General features: G+C 38.8%; 1 protein-coding gene across 2 annotated transcripts in view; it reads right to left on the bottom strand.

Moving 5' to 3' along the window:
• The window catches only part of COL11A1 (collagen type XI alpha 1 chain), a 158,492-nt gene that overhangs the window by 68,697 nt on the left and 75,091 nt on the right, over positions 1–14,704 (bottom strand). For both annotated transcript variants that reach the window (XM_054565071.1, XM_054565072.1), the window contains 7 exons: positions 11,577–11,630; positions 9,978–10,085; positions 6,495–6,548; positions 2,452–2,505; positions 2,280–2,324; positions 2,111–2,164; positions 1,944–1,988 (listed from right to left, as the gene is read on the bottom strand). In XM_054565071.1, the coding sequence (XP_054421046.1) occupies positions 1,944–1,988; positions 2,111–2,164; positions 2,280–2,324; positions 2,452–2,505; positions 6,495–6,548; positions 9,978–10,085; positions 11,577–11,630 (414 nt within the window). The remainder of the gene's footprint in view (positions 1–1,943; positions 1,989–2,110; positions 2,165–2,279; positions 2,325–2,451; positions 2,506–6,494; positions 6,549–9,977; positions 10,086–11,576; positions 11,631–14,704) is intronic.

Below are 14,704 nucleotides of genomic sequence, written 5' to 3'. Positions count from 1 at the left end.
TTTCAAAAACCACTTTCTCACCAAAAATAAAGATGGATAAGTGGGTCTTTCTTTACAAAACTCCACAAGAAAAAAAAAAAAAAGGTTTGACAGGTTGAACTAATCCAAACAGTTTCCAGGGAGTGTAGAAAATACATAAAGACTGTAAAGATAGTGTTGAAACCCAATCAGGGTTGCCAGATAAAATACCCGGTGTCTAATAAAATGTGAATTTTAGATAAATAATGAATAGTTTTAAATGTTCCAACTATTGCAAGGAACATAATTATATCACAAATTATTCATTGTTTATGTAAACTTCAAATTTAATTGGGTGTCTTGGTTCTTTTATTTTGATTTTGTTTTGTTTTGGCTAAATCTGGTAATCTCAGACCCCTCTAAAGCTGTATTAACTAAGTCTTTCATAATAGGCCTCCTTGAGCTGAAATAATTGCATATGAGTGATCATATTTAATTTGTAAAATATCCTGTATTTTTGTGACACTACTTCTATTGTCCTTCAATTGTGGCCTAAGATATAACTAAATAGTTCATAATAAGTATTCTTTGCAGAAAATGAGGATACATTAGGGAGAAAATGTCACATCAACTACATAGAACACAGAAAACTCATTCTGGATACTTAAAACGTATAAATGTTTCTTAAAAGTTGTTTCCAGCTTACTTGAAAAAAATATTGGGGGGAATCACATCTTTACTCTTATCCTCAAAATAGACTATTCTTGGTTTTCAAGCTTTTTACAACACATGTAATCATGCTACTGAATCACGCAGTCGTGCTCTAAAATAAAATTGTAAAGACATACGGTTGATCGTGAAATTCTGACAGGCACAGGCAACACACGTAAAGAAAAAAGTCTGTGCCTTGAAAACAAAACTCCTAGTTGTACTACAATTTTTTAAATGCTTCTACTCCATCTAGGGATTCGGTCATTTTAATGAACTTAACTGTTATCTTCTTTTTAAGGTGACTTGGCCCATAAAATATTTCAGTGTATGTATTATTTATGAAGTCAGAATATACAGGATGGACTTAATTTGAGGATAGTTCATCAAGAGAAATATTCAATAGGAAGGTTAATTTAGCTCAATATGGACCAAAGCCCGAAATGACCTAACTAAATATTTATCCTTGTGTCCCATCTACTGATACTTCTGTCACAAACTTCATTCCAAAGAAATTACTTATTATCAGTTTTAAGTTATACACTATAGGATGTTTCTGTTTTTCTTTTTTGTAAAACATCCATTATAAATTTCAAAAACTGATGTAAAACTATATTTTATAATTGCCTACTACTAAAAATCATCACAGGACATTAAGAAATGAGTTTAATTTCATTGACAGTAATACAATTGAATATCTAAAAATCTTTCAAGAAGATAGCTTTTAAAAACCTGGCTACCAAAATGCTGCATTTTGCCAAAAAATATATAAAAGGCATGCTTTTACTCCTGTGTATTTAGCTTTATTTTACATCAATTGGAAATCAATTTACTAAATAGTTTTTCTCTTTCCTGGAATAGATGTTTTATCTTGATTTGCATGCACATTGACTAGAATTTAATGGCCGCTGGGAGCTTTGCCTTCTACCAGCGTAACGCTGCCGGCCAGCTCCACAAACAAAACGGGTGTTCTTGTGGAAGGGGAGAAAAGCGACGAAGGCGCAGGTGTTGCACACCTATTTAACAGAAAAAAATTCCTCTGGCTTCAGTTTAAGGGTGATATTGTAGGCCTATTCAACACACTATTTCTCCCATTTCCATAACAAGATCAGCAGCACGGAACCGACGAAGCTTTCAGTGGCGTCAACGAAAGAACAGGAATCTTTAAACACTCGCACTAGACTTGGTGGATGACTCTACACGTGTTGCAGAGACAAGTGTCTTTTTCGCGGAAATAACTGTATTTATTTTACATGATGCGACTGTGTCACACTTACTCTCTCCCCAGGGGGACCGGGGGGGCCGTCGCCGCCTGCAGTGCCCTGCCAATAACAACAGAAAAAAAAAAAAGGGAAAAAGAAATCAGTTTGGATCCCTTCTCGCAGCGTCGCCTCTGGATGAAGACCTTGCAGGGAGGCCCGGATGCACCGAGTGCTGATCCTACCTTCGGCCCAGGTTTCCCAGTAGGACCTCTGGCACCTCTTGAACCTCGAGGACCCTGCAGAGCAAAGCGGAAGAAGACATTGTCCCAATGCCAAGCAAATCCCAAGGCACAATTATCTTGAAAAATGACATCCAGAATGAAAATCACGGTTTTAACTCAAAGCACCCACCGTGGGACCGCGCTGACCACGAGGGCCTGGTTTGCCGGCCACGCCCTGCCAACGACAGTGCAAACAGGGTCAGTGATTAGCATAGTTCTGGAAACTGCCTGGTGAGCAGAGACGGCCCTCACGCGAGACTGTGTTCACCCGTGAGTCCCGAGAGATATACTTATCACCGTACCCGTGCGCCTTTCTCTCCATTGGCACCTGGAAATCCAGGAAACCCAGTGGAACCCTGAAAAAAGGAAAATGATAAACGATGACTATGGTATCTAATATTTTAACCACACGCTGGAAGTCTTTTGGAACATACTAATTCACACAAGCTGATGATATTGAAATGAAAAATATAATTTTAATATACCATACAAACTCCACTCATGTATTTAAAAGTGAACTTACAGGGACATCTGAAATCCTGGGAGCTTTGGCAGCATGAATTAATAAAATGCATTTTAGTTTTTCACTTTCAGTAAAAGAATTAATCAAATACATCACTTCTCATATTAGACAGTAGCAATTAAAGGGCATTGTATATACATTTTTGACTTAGGCTTCTTCCTATCTGCTTTAACTGAAGAATGGTTTTTCAGGCATGAATGATCAAATATTAAAATAAGAATTTCATAAAATATTTTTCCTGAATTAAAGTTCCGGCATTAGTACACATATCACTTTTTAGTTGAATGATTTTATGCCTTTAGTGCTGGATCAAATCATAAACACTGAAAGTCTCGCTCCACCCTTTCTGTTTGATGTCTGAATGTGATAAGAGCCGCTGAGACTTGAAGGCAGGCAGTCAGCATTAAAATCCTGTTTGGGGAATTCCAGAGGCATAAATGCAAGACATCCTTGTCATGCATGCATCTAAATAATTTGGGTGTATTTCTTATTCTCTTTGAACATAATTTCTTCTGCCAAATGAGGACCGTCACCCACATCTTACAGGTACTATGAAATTTATGGGAAACTGGAATAAAGGGAGGCAAGGTATAAAATGATAATGATAGCAATAAATAATGGCTACTTAAAGATGTAATAAGCACAGTAAAAGCATTATGTCACTTCATCCACGAACAGTGATCTTTTACAAATGAAATATACAGTATCAATTTTCATCTGCTCAGAGGTTCCTTTGCATAACTCTGATTGTTTGCCTCATTACTGCAGCATGTAATAGAGCACACGAGCGTTCAAATCCTTGCTCTTCAACTCGCTAATTAGGAGACGCTGGGAAGGGGGATGGGGTGCTTCCAAAGACATATTCTTCCTGTTTAGACCACTGTATGAATTAAATGCAATAATGCATTAAGCGTCCCTCAAAGAGCAGTGGACGTTCTTATCTTACGCTCTTCCCCACAGATTAAAGGAAACACAACAAAGCCTTCTTTGACCTGAGTATGTTTTTTGGCTTTTTTTTATACCACTCATTTGGATTGAATTGCCCCCTAACGTAATGTTCCTCCAAGGGATATATTGTTTCTCTGTGTCAGGAAAATCTGGAGTGGCTGCTAAAACATGGATTGTGAAGCCCCACAGCCGACCGCCTGAGACCCACTCTCTGGTGGAAGGACCCAAGAGTCTGCACCATTGACAGCTGCTGCGGGTCACACGTCCCGAATCGATGCTATCTATCCATTCATGCGTCCTCCACGAGTCAGGAAGGCTGTGTGTGTGGCTGGTGGTCAAACAATAACCCGAAATGCACTTCCTTCCTGCTACGACCCACTTCCCAATGTATCTAATTTATGCCTCCAGAGATAACTGTGTTCCACCTGGGACAATTGGTAGGACGTGTAATAGTTACATAATGGGGAGAAATGTCTGCACATTACAATTCTGAAGGGCTTTCAAAGCCTTTTCTCCTTCAGATAGTTACAGCTGGTAGAATATTAGTTTGTGACTATACTAGGAATTTGGTGAGTATAATCGAATATGAAAATAATTTACTTCTATCAAATTTTATTTGGGAACAAATATTCATTTCTGTCCTGAACAGAATAGATAAGCAACACATTTAGAGAGACTCCATTAAAAGAAATGGCTCTTACGTATCAGTGTTATTTTAAAAAATGTACTTTCTTACGTAGTTTCTACTCTAAGAAATTTATGTGAAAGAGACAAAAATGTCCAATCTACCAACTAAACAGTTTGTAAAATATGCGTATGTCACTTTTTTCTCACATGATGAATAATCACCCAAATATGTAATTTCCATGAAAAGGCATTATCTGCTTTTATTTTTTCCTTTATTTTTATTTTTGTTATTGACACTATGACAGATGTACCTATTCCTTTGCCCACCTCCAAAGACTAATGGCAAAATACACTCAATTAGTATGAAAATATAAAAATTATTTTAATGCTGATTTAAAAGTAAAACAATCTTGCCTTAAAATAGATTTTACTTTTTGAAATAGCTATCATGTTACAATACACAGGGTAGTGCTTCTTTTAAATACCTGGTAAGATTTTGCTAGGAATATACTGGATAAATTATATGGTCTAGTGATAGTCCATAAATTGCTTGAAAAACATCATCAGCCAAATTTCACTTTTAGTACAAAAAATATTTAAATATATTTAAAATTCATTGGCTTCCTCATACAAAAATGTGAAGTTATCTTTGATCTTTGATGTGCCAATCATATTTTTGTTTTAGAACATAAATGGTTTCTGAGCATTAAAAGTTTTTATGAAGAAAAGGTATATAAAAAAACAAAAACCAAAATACGTCAGGCATTTAAGTTAAAGGATAAAGGAAAATGTTCGATTCTGCTAGAAGGACACACCTCTCTCTGGTCACTCTGATACATTTACTTAATAATAATAATAAACCTCAAACTCAAGTATATTGAATGCAGAACTGACATATGTAAAACAGCAAAAGATAACGTCAAATAAACTCATAAAAGAAAACTGTGCTCATTCAAATAATATGACAGTTTCCTGTTTTTAAATCAAAATACCACCAAATTGCAATTCAACTTACAAATCAAATCAAGAATTCAGCAAGTAATCCAAGGAGAGTTTAATGCCCAGGGCTGTGCAGGGGGTATCTTTTCTTACTCATAACACCCGTGAAATGCTTGCCATTCAGAAAAAAAGATTATGATAGATAGATACATAAAAAATCTCATGTGTATGTAACTACCTTAATATTAATAACCAAAAATATATATATTAATTCATTTAACCCCTTTGATGTATCTAGTCAAGGCATCAAGTGCAGCCTTAACAGTATTTTATGATTAGCTTGAGAAAAATTAGTACACTAGGTAAACACGCATTTTTAAAACCATCAATTTTTATCCAAACAGTATGCATGTTTCAGGTAGTCAAATATAGAACTTGAGTGGTATAAGGGGTTGAATGGTGCCCTGCCCCAAAATAAAAGATATATTCAACACCCAAATCTCTGGAACCTGAGAATGTTACCTTATTTTGTTCTTCGTAAATGCAAGTAAATTATGGATCTCCATCCTGGATTATCTAGGTAATCCCTAAATCCAATGACAAGTGTCTTTGTAACAGACAGAAGAGGAGAAGAAACAGGCATAGAAAGGAAAGGGCATGTGAAGAAGGAGGCAGAGGCTGCAAACAAAACAAGCAGACACAAGCCAAGGGAGCCTGGGGCTGCCAGGCGCTGAGAGAGACAAGGACAGAGTCTCCCTAGAGGACTGGAGGGGAGCCGGCCTTGTTAACACCTTGGCTGGACGTCTGGTCCCCAGAGCTGTAAAAGAGTGCATGTCCACTGCTTTAAGTCACTAAATTTGTGGAGCTATGTCATGGCAGCCCCAGGAAACAAATATTGCTGGAACGAGGGAAAATAAGAGAGTAGAAGCTGTATTATGATTCTTTTTTTAAAAATATAACAGTGGCTATTCAGTCCCTTAGAGTACCAGAAATGAACTCAAAAGCTATAGGCCACCACCAGGCACCTACTTGAACATTCCCGGATGTTCTGGTGTGTGGCCCTGGACGATCCTATTTCAGTTACAACGAAGTAGCCAACTATGTCACCTTCTTAGGACCCCATCCCTGAAAATACTCCGACCCAAAATCAGCCTGGCTCCCCAAGCCCCTTGCCACCCAGGCACCCACACACCACGTGACCTTCTCTTGTGACGTTATAGTGTTCAGATTCACCATCGCTATGGTTAATCCCAAGTGTTTTACAAAATGCTGATAAAGAAACTCTAAAAACCAAGCCAAGTATTTTACCTTTGGACCTTGTCTTCCCGGGTATCCTGGCAATCCTGGGACCCCGAGTTTCCCCTAAAGAAAAAAATCATAATCATAAGAACAATAAATTCTAAGTTGAATTAAGTTTAAATGATGGCGTTAGTCCTTTTTCTAGAAGAAACACATATTTGTTCCCTTGAAGGAAAGGTCTGCACGTGTGTCCCATACTGTCATTCTATTTCTTCATCTGAACAGGCGCGGTGATGCTCTAGACCAGGGGTGCCCGACCCGGCCGCATGCGGCCCACGATGGCTGTGAATGCAGCCCAACACAAAACTGGGAGTGTACTTAAAACCTTTTTTTTGATCACCAGTTTTCGTTAGTGTTTGTGTATTTAACGTGTGGCCCAAGACAACTCTACTCCTTCCAGCGTGGCCCAGAGACGCCAGAAGGCTGGACACCCCTGCTGGATTAGACACATTCCTAATGTTCTGAGGTTCACTAGCTTCACCTCTGCTGGCTAAGGGACTGGGCCTTCTTCGGGGACATGGGACCCGGGGCTAAGGAGGATGGTAGAAGTTTTTGTAAAATTCTAAGCATGAGTAAAGAAAACATCTAACCTTTTTCAACATTTAATATTACTGAAAGTTAGCTGATGTGGTTAAAACTACATTTAGATCTTATTCCAACTAAAGTTAATCTTTTTGATAAAATTATTTCACTGCTCCCTGTAACTGTAAAGCCAGCATTCATAAGTTATTTAACTTTTCCTCATTGAGTAAGTTAAATACTATACTAAGAAATTCTGACCTAATTTTGAGCAGTTTCTTCTCTTTTTCAAATATCCAGGTTAATAAATACACCCGATGCTGAGGGCTACAGCTAAATGATGATTTTGGGGAGCGTTAATTTGTGCAGGTGAGTACGTGTACGTGAACTATTTTGTTCCAGTGCAAGGAGATTACGTCTCCATCTAAAAAATGCTAAAACAAATGATAAATTACAGCGAAGTCCAAAGGTGTGTAACAAAGACATTTAAAATTCTATACTAACAAAATTGGCCCCCTGAAAAAGAATTAACTTAAAAAATTATAGAGAGGAAATTTAATTAAGATAAATGAATTGAATAATACATGTGGAATTTTACTGTGATTCATTTTCCTTAAGATCTTATGAAAGCACACTTCATAAATTATTTATCCAAGTCTTGAACATATATATATTGTAATTATATATGTATATATATATTTAAACAAAATAAAATAAAAACAGTCCAAGTTACTATATATAACGTTAAAAGCTGAGCAGTACTTTATGAATAAAAGTAAATATTTTACTGGATGAAGCAAGGGAAAAATTAGGAACATAGCTTATTCCTTGTCATGACAGACTTAACTCGAGTCGTCTGAGTCAAGATCAACCCTGCGGAGGTATGTAATCCCCAGATGGACAATGGGCACACAAACTAAGAAGCAAACCTGTAATGAGGCCCTCCTGGATACGTGAAGTCACAATAGCTTATTTTATGCCACTGGATTCAAGGTTAATGAAGTACTCTGGTTACGATCACCCAGCTTTTGTGTTCTATGTGAAATACTGCTTAGAATGTATACTTTTATTCATGTTAGAGCCATCGCAGAATAAACCCACGCAGAAAATTTTCAGTGCGGTGGTATGACGCTTCAAAAAGGGGAAGAGACCAGGGAAATGGTAGAGAGGAAACACCAGGCGGCTCCTGATGCTTCTGAAGAATCTGTGGGACCCTTTCCACAGGACAGAGTGGGCAAAGGGGACAGGGAGGTCCCAGAGGAGCCTTGAACTACCGGGAAGCACGTGGCTCTGTGGGGGGCGGGGGGTCACAGGGCTCCACGAGCGTGTGTTTGGCCTGGTCCTTTCCTTTATCTGCCTGAACACGGCAACGCCACTCGTCCCTGAAGAACTGCTCCGTGGCCTGGTTGACAATGACATGAGGAAACGTTTTATATTTGTCCAGTCGCCAAACCCTACAGAACCCTTCCGTAATACATTCTCCTTTTTGGACAGGATGATCGGGGTGGAGATTAGACTTTTCTTAATTAGTCTGGAATGTCCCTATTTTATAGACTAATGGTACGCTCATTATAGAAAATTTGGAGAACAGATGTACATATTAAAAAAGGAAATCAGTTGAATTATACCAAGAGGTAATTTTTATTTATATTTTCCTTTACTGTGCATAAATAACACTTATCTCAGACATTTCTAGTGTTTTTCCTTAATTCAACCTCATAGTAAATTAGAAGATACTCATCAAATCACCATATCAGCAAATACCCTATGAAGACATAATTTTAATGTTGCCTAATATTACATCTAAATATAGATGTCATGGTTGCAAATATTTTTAACATAATATATATGGCTCAGGGGCTCTTAAACCAATGAATAGTAGAATTATCTTGGGATGTTTTAAAACACAGAGATGCCTAAATTAACCTCCAATTAAAAATTAACTGTCTTGAAGTTGGACGTAAACATCAGTGTTTTTTAAAAAACACCCTGTGAAAATATGTTAGGTGGGAAAATAGAAAAAGCTATATTTTGGTAAGTGGGGCGAAGATACTTGTTCTATCCAAAACAAGCAGACTAACATTCATTAATCCTTTCATCCTTAGCGAATGACCCTCCAATGCTGACCCCCTCACATGGAGGCTTCGAGAGCGTCGCTTTCGCAGGGCCAAGGAGAGCGGGGGTCAGAGCAGAAGGGGGGCAGAGAGCTAGAGAAGCGCGCTCATCTCATGATGATACTTCGAAGCAGTACAGTCACGCGCTGTGTAAGGACGTGCTGGTCAACAAGTTACATGTACGACGGTGGTCCCCTAAGGGGGTAACAGCTGAAAAAGGCCTCTCACCCAGTGACGTCATAGCCACTTCTGCACTGCAGTACAGCACGTGGCTCACGTGTACGCAGTGACGCTGGTGCAAACCAACCTATGCAGCACTGCGGTCACATAAAATTCAGCGCGTGCGATTATGCGCAGCAGAGAGCGTGTGATGGAGATGGTAAATGACTATGATGCTGGCTTATGGATTTACTGTACTATACCTTTCCCAGTATTTGCAAGCGTACTCTTTCCACTTATTAAAAAGTAGTTTGCCAACAACCAGCCCCGGCCTTGTGCGCCTCGTGCGCGTGTGTCTCGATGGCATCGCTTGGTCTTGTCCTTGGCTGAATCCCGGGCTGTTCTGCGCAGTGACACACTGTACAGGCTTGTGGCCCAGGAGCAGTCACCTGTGCCACACAGCCCAGGTGCGCGGTAGGCTGTATCATCCAGTGTGTGTGAGTGGGCTCGATGACATTTGCACAAAACGAAATCACCTAATAACACACTGTTCTGGTTGAGCAGCCGACGACTATGCATGGATATGCTTGACAGGTAATAGGATCCTCTGGATTTCTGACATGGGTGGTGAAAAATGTTTAAATAACCATGAAGCATTTTGTTCGGGAGCATCTGTGTGAGTCTAAAGTTGTTCACTGACCTTCTCTCCTGCTTGGCCGGAGGGACCGGGGTCTCCAGGGGGGCCTGCGCGACCTTTGGGGCCTTCGGGGCCGTCTTCTCCTCTTGGACCCATTTGACCAACTTCTCCCTGAAACACAGAGCAACAGCATTTTTGTGACTTAAATATACTGGAGATCGAATGGCAGAGACTGTTGCAGAAAGAGAGAACATAATAAGAATCAAGATGAGATAAGTAGGGTGGCATAAGAGGCCACCCCAAATTCTACCACTTTGGCATAAGGATTATTTTGAACTAAAAGCAATTAAGAAGCTGATACATGGAATATATAGATGATATACTGCAGAATTATACACTTGAAACCTGTATACTTTTTTAACCAATATCAACCCAATAAATTTAATTTAAAAAAAATTCTCTGCCTGCCCCTAATTTGCCCAAAAACAGGGCATAAATTTGTAAAGGTGTCCTTCCTCCCCTTCCTTCCAGAAAGGACAAAAGTTAATCACTAACAATGACTACACTCATCAATCCAGAGCCAGAAGCAGCCATAGGGGTTCCTATGGTAAGTTTTATTAATTAGCCTTTATATATCATTGGCTTCCCTTTTACATATCCTCCCACAATTTTTCAGTCCTGGAAACTCCAAGTCCTTTCCTATGTCTTGTCACTTCTCTAAAAATTTACTGTTACTTCTCTAAAATGCTTTAAAAGCCTAGGTTCTAACCACCCGTTTGAGTTACTACTTATTGCTGAGAGCTCCCATGTGTAAACACCATGCACAAGCTGACAAACTTCTTTTTTATATCCTCTTAATTTGTCTCCTGTCCATCTAATTTTACAGGGCCCCAGCCAAAAAGCCTATCACGATAGTGGGAAAATAATTTTTCCTCCCTGGCAATAGTAACTTTGGAAATTATTGCTTGGAACACAAGAAAAACGTCTCCATTTTAGGCTTGGTTTTTGTATCAGGTACTGGAATATGAAAAGTCGTTGCTCTCCTCCTGGAAACAGGCTTTATGTAAATTTTAGGGAAACAAAATGTTCTCTAGCTCCCTTCTTTTTTAGATTTATTAGGTACTGTTATGTTAGTCGTAAAATAAATCTTCCCAATAAAATGTTAATTTACTTTAAGTGACTCACATTTTTGTTTTCTAGACACTCATTACCAGAAGGGAAAAAAAGGTGTTTTTAGTCAAAATTTAGGACCACCATACAGTAAAAATTCATGCAACTGGCAGGCCTATTTCCAGGCAGCATCGCTCACTATATATGAACAAAATTCAGGAGAAATCCATCATATTACTTCTTTTAAGCTATTTGATCATTGTTTTTTATAATGTCTATAAAAATAGTATCTAATATATATGCCATGGGACACCTGGAAATTTAATATAGCATATAAAAGACAGTTGATACTATATTATCTTCACAAAAATTAAATCACCTAATTTTTATAAAAACATCAACTAATGTCTCATGTAATATTAATACAAACATTTTAAAGTGCAAACATTTTTACGTGTCCTGTGCCTCTGCTCCCTATATTTAAATATAAGAACACACACACTCACACCCCCCCGCCCCGTATATACTGGTGGAATTTTCCTTGTCACTTACTCTGTCACCTTTCAGACCCATGTCACCTTTGAATCCTGGAAAACCATCTTCACCCTAAAAAACATAATGAAACAGGTGTTTAGCGAGCCGGTTTGATGAATCTAAAACACGGCGCTATGTAACGTGAGAGCTGAGAGTTAGGGAAAATTGTTCTGAGAAATGAGAATCCTGGTTGTGAAACTTCTTCCCTGTTCTAACCCTATCCCCAGTATCTTTCCATGTTTCCATAATTAATAAGATAATAAAATAATTGTTAAATTAATAAAAATAATTAAATAAAATCCTTTTTAAAACTGGGAACTATGGTACACATGTATCCATTGCATTTTCTCTGTTATGGGGGAAATTACCATTCTCTTATGACAGCATGCATTCTGTGCTATTTGAAAAAAAGTACATATTTAAATAATTATCATTTTAACTTTCGATGCTAAGAACTCGGGACTACCACATAAAATCTTTACCCTTAATTTACTAATTGATCCCTAAGAATTTTGTATCATGCATTTTGTAGCACGTGTTTTAGATGAATGCTTTCTAGCTCAACATGTTCCCTCTATAATAATCTCTTTTCAGGTGGAGAACAAGCAAACTAACGTTATCCTTTATACATAAACAGAGATTGCTCATTATGTGTCGCATGTGCAGACCACTGCTGTTGAAAATTGGGCATATGTTAACAAAGAGAGGAGAAATTTTGACTATAAAAATATGTCCTGCCATTCTTAATGAAATCTTAACTCTTAGGAAGAGTCCCAAACAACCCTCTTGCAGTTTCCGGGAAAAAAGTTAAAACTCCAAATGAATGATTATTCATATATTTACCAACATCAACGGAGCGATTATTCCTTTCAGAGCACTGTGGAATATTTTCACGTTTTTATTTTACCAATAAACATGAAGGCAGAATGTGTGTGCTAATTTGGTGCAGATGGAGCAATACAGGTGCTCAGAGGCTCGGCGGCCATGATGATGGTGAGGGCGATGGTGCTGGAGGCGCTGGAGGCGCTGGGTTTGAGACAAAGAGTGAACCGGAGGAAGCGCAAGTGGTATCGTCAGGAGCAGTCAGAGAATGGACGCGACGTGCAGAGTTTGAGGAAAGGACACCAGGCCCGTATGAGAACAGAGCGAGAAAGGCTGACACACGTGTTTCCACACGGCCAGAATGATCTCCCTAAAACACGAAACTGCTCAAATCAACTTTTACTTTGCAATACTGCACATCACTCACGATGGCTAAGCGCCCACCACCCGTCCGCTCCCCACCCTGATCTGGCTAGCTCCCGGTGACCTCTGCAGTCTTGTCTGTGGCCTTGAGCCTCCCCTCCACCCTGACCCAACACCGGACCGCGTCCTCGAAGCTCTCAGTCGCCTGTCCGTCCATTTGTGACTCTGACTCGGGTCCCCACTCTCACGCACACTGCTCTGTCCACCAGGAGAAGCTCTGTCCTTCTTTCCGACCCCGTGCATGGTTCTGCCATGAAGTGGTCCAGGGCCTCGGTATTTCCCTTCTAACATGACCCTCCCAGTCCTGTGTCTCCCACTGACATCTATTACTGCAACAACAGCCATCCTGCACTTGGTAGACCATAGGTCTCTTTCTACTACAGGATAGAGAAAAGACCCGTGCACAGTTAACCTCTGCATCTCCAGCGCCTAGTACACTTTTTGCCCTCAGTAATCATGGTGTTCAACATTCTCTAAGTGAACGCCTGGACTCACTCACGCCCCCGGGCCAGCTTGGCCGGCTGTGCTAAGGTCCAGGAAATACCAGGCCATGAGGGGCACAGGCGACCTGAACCTGGAGAAGGGATCCAGTCTGGTCTCTTACCTAAACTTAAGAATTCTGGCTGATGTAGGGTTTTCCTCTAAGATAGAATCAGGCTGTTGTCAACATTCTGGCCATAAACTCTCCACGAGGAATTAGGGTTCTGTCTGCACTGAATGCAACAGGCCAATAGCAGAGGCTTGAAAGCTGCAAATGGCCTCTTAACTTCCTATTGACTATTGTCTTCATTAGCTTCTCCCTGGAGAGCAAGGTCATTACCGAGTTGCCAAGTTTAGTTTAAAAAGACTGCACTCTATGTCTGAAAATCAGTAACAGTTTTTAGGACTCTTTTCAGGCAGAGCTGTTTCTGCTGCCTCTTTTTTTTTCTTCTTCTTCTTCTTTTTTTTTTTTAAGGGAGAATCCAGTGAACTAGAGGCTATTTTGTCTCACCTTTGTTTTCAATACTTTCACAATTAAAGAAATCAATTAGGTGACTCTTATATTATTAGGTATCCTTACAATAAATGGCTTGTTGCAACCAAATGAAACTATCAAATTCTGAGCTTTCTAGTCTTAAAATTATCAGGTCTGAATTAATCTTAAAAACAAATTCCCAGAGTTTCAGGAGCTGTGTAAAAGAGGAATTCACCCAGGCCACCTGGCTTACTGGGCTATGCTACTTGAAGTCCAAGGGGAAATATCTGAGTCTAAACAAGAGAGATTTTTAAGCCTTGCTATTTCACCTGCGGTTAACAATTAATGTTGTTATTTGTGAAAAGAATAGTTTTGACTTCCTTTTTTATATCTATGAGGTTAATGGTTGATTGTAATACCTACTCAGACAAAAAAGTAAACAATATATGTTAAAATTCGTTAGGATTTCATAATTCTTCACAATTTCAAAATAGGAAGAATTTGTATCATTATAAAAAAGTTTCCATCAAATTTTATATACATTTTATTTAAATCTAGATAAGTAATATACTACTAAATTAGTAGATTCTATGGTATAAAAGAGAGCAAAAAAAAATACCTTATAGATTTGTTTGGAAAATGTCCTCATTTTACAGATTTTAAGATAAGCTTCCAGGGAAATATACACAATCTAAGTTTACATGTCTAGTTAATACAGTAGAATCAGAACTCAGAACTTTTAACTCCAAGTTTAAGATATTAATTCTTTCCCTATATGTCTACTCATTTCTTCTGAGACCATACACCACTCAAGACAACCAATAATCTCAAATTGTTTTCTTCCATATAAACAGGATTCATTTATTTTTTTTCCTGAGTGGCATTCTCCTCACATATATCACATCATATATAATTCTTTCCCTCCATCATTTTGAAACTACCCCTT

Source organism: Pteronotus mesoamericanus, unplaced genomic scaffold (genome assembly GCF_021234165.1).
Source record: "Pteronotus mesoamericanus isolate MK-2021 breed Mesoamerican mustached bat unplaced genomic scaffold, CSHL_Meso_final scaffold_99, whole genome shotgun sequence".
In the NCBI taxonomy this organism is placed as follows: Eukaryota; Metazoa; Chordata; class Mammalia; order Chiroptera; family Mormoopidae; genus Pteronotus; species Pteronotus mesoamericanus.
This window is presented reverse-complemented; position numbering and strand designations above follow the sequence as displayed.